This window comes from Homarus americanus, unplaced genomic scaffold (genome assembly GCF_018991925.1).
Source record: "Homarus americanus isolate GMGI-L3 unplaced genomic scaffold, GMGI_Hamer_2.0 scaffold33074, whole genome shotgun sequence".
Classification (NCBI taxonomy): Eukaryota; Metazoa; Arthropoda; class Malacostraca; order Decapoda; family Nephropidae; genus Homarus; species Homarus americanus.
In genome coordinates this window covers 1-9974 of record NW_024726860.1, presented here as the reverse complement: position 1 = coordinate 9974, position 9974 = coordinate 1, and the positions used below count along the sequence as shown (strand labels likewise).

Here is a 9974-nt window from a genome sequence, read left to right as displayed (position 1 = left end):
TGACCACCTTTATGTCGTCCCATTAGGAAGCTGATGAGTCTGTGTTATATTTGTTCCTCATTACAAAACGAAATAAATCTTTAAATAATGGTACAGCGGACGACACACACCTATTGCTGTGTTTGGTGACGCGTTGGTTAATGGTGACATGTTGGTTAATGTTGACTCGTAGGTTAATGGTGACGTGTAGGTTAATGGTGACGTGTAGCATAAGAGTAAAGTGCTGGTTAATGGTGAGGTGTTGGTTAATGGTGACGTGTTGGTTTATGTTGACCTGTTAGTTAATGGTGACGTGTTAGTTAATGGCAACGCCTTGGTTAATCGTGACGAGTTGATGGTTAATGGTGACGTGCTGGCTAATGATGACGTGTTGGTTAATGATCTCCCCACTTCATTTTGCTAAGGGTCAAGACTCGTGTTCCTGCCTCACTTCCAACCTACACCGCCTCACTCACCCCTCTGGCAGGTAACACACTCTGGTCCCGCACCCCTCTGGCAGTTAACACACTCTGGTCCCACAACCCTCTGGCAGGTAACACACTCTGGTCCCACAACCCTCTGGCAGGTAACACACTCTGGTTCCACACCCCTCTGGCAGGTAACACACTCTGGTCCCACAACCCTCTGGCAGGTAACACACTCTGGTCCCACAACCCTCTGGCAGGTAACACACTCTGGTCCCACAACCCTCTGGCAGGTAAAAAAAAAATAACACTTAGTTAATATTTGTTAATGTTAGGTTAAGTTAGTTTAACTTTTCTATTTCACAATTCATTAATACCTAATATGATGAAGTACATGATCGCCGATGGCCAGTTAGAAGCTTAAAATAATACATAGAAGTTATCGATATTAGGCAATTATCCCTGTTTAGTTTAAGCTTTTACAAATCATCAATCGTTTTTGTCAAATAGAGATAACTTTTTGGTTTTACTACTACAACTTAATATAAATTCGTATATTGTAAGATTTTGTATATTTCTTTTCAGGACTTGCTTACTGCCATATGATGTTTAATTTATACTTTAAATAGGTTAGGTTAGGTTTGGTCAGGTCAGGTTACATTTTGTTTGAAGGTATTCATTTATTTGTACATTTATGATCTACAGGATCGTTTATGGCCGGTGAAAAGTTTCCCAAAAAGAGAAATACCTAGAATTTATCACTAACCGTCAATTATGCATATTTAGTGTAACATATAGTATATATTCCGTTTATATTTGTTTGTTTTCATATTATTTTAGTCAATTATTTGTTGACATTAAATTACAATAAGTAAATATTATTAAAAACAACACTGAAAAACACACAAGTGACTTTGTAACATATAATTAGGTCAAGATAATAATACAAATACAACGTGCTGGTCAATCTCCGAAAGAGTTGTCCGGGGGTCTAGCTAACCTCTGGTCGGGGCTTGACCAGCACGAAAAAAAACAAAAAATTATTTTGGTGATACGTGGTGTAATGGTCAGCATGCTCGACTTTTAAGCGAGTCGACCCGAGTTCGATTCCCAAGCAGGGTAGGACTGTTTTTTTTTTTTTTTTTTTACGTCATTTGTCTCTGTCGACCCAGCAGTAATTAGCGACCTGGATGTTAATCGATTAGTGGATTGTGATCGGGATAATGGTTAGCCAGTGCAGTTGGCGAGTTGTCCAGTCTTCTCGGATTATTCCTTGACGCTAGGTCATGCAACTCGTTAACTTAGGGCAGTGATTCCCAACGTGGGGCCTACGCCCCACTGGGGGGCAATTCAATAATAATAGGGGGGCAATATGAAAAATATAGTAATATCAACATTTTTTTTTATTTTACCCTATATGGGTAAAAATTATAAATTTATAGGGTAAAATTGTAATTACAACCTAGCTGAGCACAACAGCTTGTGCAATCTAGTCAAGTGTTCACCCACTAATGTTATCGTGCATCTGGCACCAGCTATATGCGTGGCTTCTGACTTGTTTAACTTTGCAGTTCTTCATCTGCTGTCAAGGAAGAAGGTGAGTTTTAGTCAGCTGCTCAACGCTCCCACTGAAGCTAAAAAAACAGAGGAAACTAACTACAACCAAATTAAATGTGCACAATAAAGCATGGAAGCAGTATTGAATTAAACACAAATGCAAGTTTCATGTTGATATAGTTATCTGTCTCTGTTTTTTAGCTTCACTGAGAGGGCTGGTTAAAGTGCTTTTCATTATGATTAATGATCTTGTTATTCTCTGAAAATAATGTATAAAAATAATCATTCATTGATCTTGTCACAGTAACATTAATTTAAAACTGTGAATATAAAGCTCAATATTTACTTGAAATGACAACTGCATATTGACATTGTGCCTTGTATGTTACAGAAGTTAGATATTAAATTTATTTTCCTAAGTATATAAATATTTTATTTTCACTTTTCAGTTACCCCCATGATGCATAAAATGAACAGTGTGCACGCCAAAATAAAAGTTTGCCAGTATTCAGATGAGTACTTGCTGTTTGGGTTCATACCAGCGACTCATGATGAAAGGTTGCCTTTTTGTCTGTTGTGCCACCAATGTTTGACTAATGAATCCATGAAGAGAGGTCGTCTCGAAAATCATTGGAAGGCAAAACACAGTTTTCATGTTAATTCAAAACTGGAGTATTTTAAATCCCTAAAGGAGAAGTTTGAAAAAAGATCCACAATAAATTCATTGTTCTCTGCAAGAAGTGCAAGCAAGGATCGTGGTCTTGAGGCTAGTTATGAAATTTCTCTTCTCATAGCAAAATGTGGCAAAAATCATACAATAGGGGAGAATTTAATTAAGCCCGCAATATCAACTTTTCTGAAAGTAGTTCTTGAAAAAGATGACCAAGATCTCAAAAGCATGCCGCTCAGTAATAATACTGTTAGTAGCAGGATTGATGAAATGAGTTGTGATGTAGAAGTACAACTTGTTGAAAAATTAAAATATACAAATTTTTCAATACAGTTGGACGAATCAACTGTAAGAGATAGTGAAGCTCTGTTAATGGCCTATGTAAGATATGTTGATAATGGAGAATTTATTGAGGATATGCTATTTTGCGAAGCATTAGAAACCACCACTATTGCAATTGATATATATAAAAAATTAAAAACATATTTAGATGATAAGCAGATACCAATGGAGAACATTATATCTTGTTCTGCAGACGGTGCTCCAGTGATGATGGGCAAGAAAAATGGAGTTTTAAAATTATTGAAAGACGACAATCCCCAAATGTTGTTAGTGCATTGTGTTATTCATAGACAGAATTTAGTTTCCAAAAAAGTTTCCCCTGTTCTAAACGAGACATTGAATGCAGTTATAAAATGCATCAACACTATAAAAGCTAATGCCAAATGTGAGCGTCTTTTCAAACAATTTTGCAAGGATCAAAATGCAGACTATGTAAGATTATTACTTCATACTGATGTAAGGTGGTTATCAAATGGGAATTGCCTGAAAAGATTCATGGAATTATTTGATATTCTTAGTGAGTTCTTGGATGACAAACCTTATATGACTCTGTTACTGACAGTTGATGGTAAAGCACTTGTCAGTTATTTAGCAGATATATTTGAAAAACTCAATCTCTTAAATAAGGAGCTCCAAGGAACAAATATGACTCTTGTTAATTCAAAGGCCAAGATATTTGGCTTTATATCATTTCTGGAATTATCCCAAGAAAATATTTCTGTCAAAAAATTTGAACAATTTTATTGGCTGAATAAATGTGAGGTAACAGATGCTACTTGTCTTGTTATTGTGGAGCACTTAAAAAAATGGTAAGCGATTTCAACTTCAGATTTTCTGATTTGAAAGAAATTAATTATCCATCTTGGATGACTCAGCCATTGCTAGTGGATCTGTCAGATGTAACCATGGAGTATCAAGGAGAACTTTCAGAATTACAAAATGATGACTCGATTAAAGCCCTGTTCAAAATAAAAGGAACAATGATGTGGCTCTGTGAAGAAACACAAGCTAAATATCCAAATACAAGTAGTTTGGCAAGAAAACTACTGTTACCATTCCCATCGTCATACTTAGTGGAATGTGGATTTAGTGCTGTGAATGACTTATTACTGAAGAAAAGAAACTGACTGGATATCACTAAACGAGGCGACTTGAGATTGAAATTAACAACATTTCTGCCTCGGATAAAATCTCTTTGCAGTAGACATCAGGCTCAAGGGTCTCATTAATTGATTGTAATTGAATTTATTTAATCTGATGGTAGATATGTTATACACATTATAAAATGGATTTTATTTGATTAAATTTGAAGTTAAACCCTTTAGTTTTATTTGAAAGATACAATTTTTTATGTTATACTTCTTCAAAACTGATATTGTTATATCATACTAAACAATTAACGGGTGGGGGACATGAAGAAATTTGTGATAAAAAAGTGGGGCATGGTACTAAAATGGTTGGGAACCACTGACTTAGGGTGTGGTAGTTGTGTTGTCTATAGCTTCTACACGTTAAACAAATTCACGCCTTGGACCGGCCCATCCTCGTACACGAGGGGCAACCATTAAAATTACTTGAGTAAATGTTATAAGTATATACTGCAGTTAGTCTATAGTATAAAAGACAAAGAACATCAAAATATATATATTTAGTTCCAGGGTTTATTTAGTTATTTATTACTTGCACTTATTACTGGTATTTGTTTTCCTCTCTTCTGTATAGTTTAAATCTTTACTGTTGTTTTGAGTAACTTTAGATTTAATTATTTTTCTCCGAAACTTACGTCTTTTACATTTTTTTCAGAATACATCATAATATCATATCACCCATGATGATTATCCTGTATGTAAAACGAAAAAAATGATAACACTTAGTTAATATTTGTTAATGTTAGGTTAAGTTAGTTTAAGTTTTCCATTTCACAATAATTAATACCTAATATGATGACGTACATGATCGCCGCTGGCCATTCAGAAGCTTAAAATAATACATAGAAGTTATCGATATTAGGCAATTATCCCTGTTTAGTTTAAGCTTTTACAAATCATCAATCGATTTTGTCAAATAGAGAAAACTTTTTGGTTTTATTATTACAACTTAATATTAATTCGTATATTGTAAGATTTTGTATATTTCTTTTCAGCCCTTGCTTACTGCCATATGATGTTTAATTTATACTTTAAATAGGTTAGGTTAGGTTTGGTCAGGTCAGGTTACATTTTGTATGAAGATAGTCATTTATTTGTACATCCTCCTACACTCATTTTCGTCTCCTAACTTCGTCTAACAATAACGTATAAAAGTTTCTGACCTGAAATGTATCGCCAAACTCCTTTAAGTTTGTCCCTGTGAAAGTTTCTAGCGACGAGGAATAAGTTTCAGAATATATCACTTGTGGGGGTACTGGTGTAACATTAATCGGGCACTTTTTTTCTACGAGAGGCGTATAAATACTTCTGATCAGGGAAGTTATTATCAAATTTCACAGGCTTAGCGAAGTAGAAGCTTATGTACTGAAGAACTTTTGAACTTGTCAAGACGCAAGAGAGGGAGGTATGTGTGTGTGAGTGTGACTGCAATTTTCCTCTATGTATTTACGCATGTGCACTCATGTATATTTGAACACATGAGATTATGTAGTGTTACTCTATACATTCGGGCAATAACATCATCCAGTAAGAGCCTTCACTAAGACTCACTGTATGATAGACTTTGATCCACACACTGTATCAGCAAATGTATTTATATGTTGATCCTGGACGGCTACGAGTCACCAGCGACCCTAAATCATATGGCCATTAACAGTGTAATTTGTACACAGTAAACAGTCTAGTAAACTTATTTGAATGGACACCAAGTTTACCGTAATCATTTGTTTGAAACCCATTGAGTAGATCAGTGCACTTGCATGCCTCTAGATGGAGTGTGTGTGTTATATGTGTTTAACCCCATGTACCAGTGTTGAGTTTAATGGATCACTGTTCCTGGAATGTATTTTGTTTTTACTGTAAAGCTGAAGTTTGTTTCCATACGATTAGATATTGTATTTCCTTATTCTTGATCATTCCTTTGCCAAATAAGTACATTGCGTCATCTACATAAATTGTGAAAGCTTCTGTAAACACGTTATTTTTCTATTTGCCTGGGATAGTATTAGCGCCAAGTTATTATTAATTTGTGTAGATGAGTACACTTTTAATAAAAAAAATCCGCTGGTGCATTTATTATTTTCTTATGGCAAGAGTAAGGTACATATTTGTAACTTTGTGTATTATGTAGTTAACTATGTTTGAGGCATTAGTGCTTTACACCATGAAGTAGGTACAGCACATCATAAAACTTAAGCTTTCAGAAATTAAAAACAAAAATAAGACCTCCTTCCCTGCTGCCTTACACATACTGTGGCTCTAACTCTCCTGTCCGTTGTGATTTTCCACCCTGTCCGACCCTCCACTGTGTCAGCTGACGTGTTCAAACAAAAGAACGTCGGTTTCCGCAGTTACAGACATCAAGATCTAACCATCTATTATTCTTCATCACTTCAAACCTCATAGTTTTCAATTCAATTAGTTTCAATGATAAATTATAATTAAACCCTTTCTGCCAAGGAGTATAATTAAATTAAAAGTATCGCAAACGTTTCCAAACGAACACTGGCGCACAACCCTGGTGCCCACAACTTATAGCATCCACATCGATACCTTTTCCCGGGCTACCTACCTCTTCTCCCTAACTTATATCCTCACCAGGCAGGAGTCCTCCTCTCCCTACTACACCATAACTTCATAACCCAGGTATGTAATGTATCCTCGCTGGCACCAGAATAGGAAGCCCATGTTATTCTCCGTTAACCTTACAACTTGCCCAAACTCTAGCAGTTAGTCTCAGTGCGGTTATTCGGGCGACCAGACCACACACATGCCGCCGGCCGCCCAGCACCTGCAGGGAGAGCGATAAGGGAGGGAGGCAGTGAAACTCACTCTCAGGACTCTACAACACCCCCGGGGAGAGAGGCAGAGTTTTAACCCTCACCCAGAACAGCTTACGTTTCTCCACGAATCAGATTTAGTTAGACAGCAGTAATGTGTAACACCTGGAGTTATTGTTATTATCAATTAGTTTAGAGTGTAATAACAGTAATTACAATTAACATGTATGCTTTAGAGAAACATTCTGTGTAGGACAGTGAGTGAGAGTTAGAATAAAGAACTATATTGTATTTTAATGATGGTGCTATATTGACGTTACCATTTGTTGAGCCTAAGGACAAAAAAAATCATTTATTCTTACTAATCTTGCGTAATTCAGTACACTGATTAGTAAATTAATAGTTGCCATTGAAATCACTGTACCGACATGTTTGATTGATTGATTGAAATAGACATGTCGTAACGGTCGCATAGTAAATTATTGGTATTTGGTAATTCTTAGAAACTTATGAGTATATGTCATAATAATTTTCAATGGGATCAAAATAAGGTTTCACAAATATTTTAATATTCAGGCGGTAGATATATTTTAAGAAGTCTGGGTTTGAGAGGAGTGCATGGTGGTGGTCTCAGTGGGTCTGGGTATCGCAAGTTGTACGTCTGTTTGGTCCGGAATTTTAATTTATAATCATGGTAATGTAAATCCGTTGGTAGTTAGTACGTACAGTATATACCCATACTAATTGGTAAATATTTCCGCTAATTTTTTTTTAATAACACTAAACCTCCAGCCATCCATTAACTTGAAAATAGTCATAGTTGTATAAACACGACCAAAAGAATATCCTATTTGAAGTTTAGCCACTCAAGTGCTACCTGGGCGGGCAAGTCCTTAGATGATTCATAAATGTTAAAATTGCGAAGGATCTTGATCTCAACTTTTAAAAATCTCGATCTCGGGAAAAAAATAGATTTCTTGCTCAAGTAAAGTATGAGGAGTCACCCAGACCTTAGCCTAATTCTCTGGTAACACATAAGTAAACACACTAGAGCTATAGCCACAGTCAGGTAATAAAAATACTATTTTTTGGGGTTACATATAATATAAAATTGATAACGATTAGGTAAAAAAATGTTACTCTCATATTTTAAGTAAATTTACTTTTTCTACTCCTTTAGGATCAAATAAATGTAAACATTCAAAGCCCGGAATAGAGGCAACCAACTGTCACCTTGTCAGTCTAAGATATCTGTTTTCAAATAGGGATTCAATTTTTGTTTTGTAAAGAAAAAATAATTTTACGTTATTTAGTATTTCCTGATGAGCCCTTTAGTTTTAGGTTACATTAAAATATATAGAAAACAATTTGAGGATTATATTTGATATATTCTAATAGAACTTTATCTTTGTATATTAATCTTGGTAACACGTACAGATGTTTCATGGTAGTGATAATTTTAGTCTAAGTAAAATATCACGTGAAACAGCATCTATTAAGCGATTACTCCACAATACAGATTTATCTCTACACGGTCATTATTCCCTTATCAAACTGGTGTTTTATTATGGGTACGGGTTTACTCCACCCACTAGTTAACGAGGGCATAATAAGGTTAAAAGCCTATAGAAGCTCGCCTGATGCTCAGTACATTCCGTGTTGTTGTAGCTAATGGTAATAATTTAACAAGATAAAGTCACTTAAGTCCGATGACCTGAATTAATCCAAATTTAAGTGTATTTCAAATGGGAAATAATATCAGGCATCCTTAACCATGGAAATTAGAAGCTGTTTTGATTAGTAGTCCAGACCAGGTGTGTCCGTCACTGATGGCCTTATAGGTGATGGGAGGTTCGCCCACATACACATCAGTCAAAATGAAACTCACTGCGTGTACCGGATAGTTCCTCTCCATAATGATTTTTTTTAAGTATGTGTTCGTAATCGCGAAGTTAGTCTCATCATGTACACTTCCCATCTGAATTATTTTAAACTGGTTTATAGCCTGTGTCGGTGTCTACACTATCACTCTACTTCTCTACCAGAGCTTCTCAACTGGGGAACCACAAAGTATTTTCTAGAGGGTCGACGGATTGAAAACATAGATGGTCTTGGAGATGCCACGAGTTATAAAACAATTACTAAATAATTCTTCTTAATAAAGTTGATACAATTCTGAGAGAGTATTTCACTTCCTCATTCACCGACTTATTAAATTACTGTATGGTTATAATGGAATCATTTTATTGATAAAGTATATATATTCTTCATTGCTCTGCTTATTGTATTAGTATAAGAATAAATAAGTGACAAAGATATACAAGAGGAGTGAATTATTCATTATAAAATAGCTTTTATACATTAACCAATACTGTATATTAAGAGAAGTGAAGCTGTAATATATAAGCACCTTACAAACTTTATATAACAGAGACACCGTGACCTTACGGGGGGGGACTGACCATCAGGTTCTGCTGGTTCTGGGTACAAGTCTGAACAAATTTTCCGATGTCTCTTTGTTTAAGTTAAATTTCCCCCCCAAAATAATAGTTTAACAAATCTCTTTTAACTTAAACAATCCAACATTTCAGGTTTAATTATAAATCAGATCATAATATCAGTGTTTACATATACACAAGAGTTGAGGCGTTTTCTTGTGTTGATGACAGCAGCACAATCTCGGGTGCCAGTGACGTCGGCCTATGGTAAATTCGGCCAAGTAACCTCGGCCCGCATCCAGTGGTAACCTCGGCCCGCATCCAGTGGTGACCTCGGCCCACATCCAGTGATAACCTTGGGTCACATCTAGTGGTAACCTCGGCCCACATTCAGTGGTGACCTCGGCCCATTTTAGTGATTTCGTCTCATCATAATATTGGCCGAGATCACCATCAATAATTTTCTTTGGTAATAGTTAAGTCATATGAAAAGTACCCGATGGTTAGGTTAGGTTAGGTTAGGTTAGGTTAGGTTAGGTTAGGTTAGGTTAGGTAAGGTAAGGTAAAAAGTTTAAAAGTAGTGAAATTAAAGATAAAGATCAAGTACACTCGCACACTAATTGATCACCATGGAG

General features: G+C 35.8%; 1 protein-coding gene across 1 annotated transcript; it reads left to right on the top strand.

Annotated features, from left to right (window-relative positions):
* Positions 1 to 2430: 2430 nt before the first annotated feature.
* On the top strand, positions 2431 to 3786 carry LOC121865726 (protein ZBED8-like). Its single transcript, XM_042365264.1, has one exon. The coding sequence runs from the start codon at positions 2431 to 2433 to the stop codon at positions 3784 to 3786; it is 1356 nt and encodes a 451-aa protein (XP_042221198.1).
* Positions 3787 to 9974: the final 6188 nt, after the last annotated feature.

Coding starts and splice junctions, on each gene's coding strand:
- LOC121865726 (XM_042365264.1), top strand. CDS start 2,431: ATGAACAGTGTGCACGCCAAAATAAAAGTTTGCCAGTATTCAGATGAG.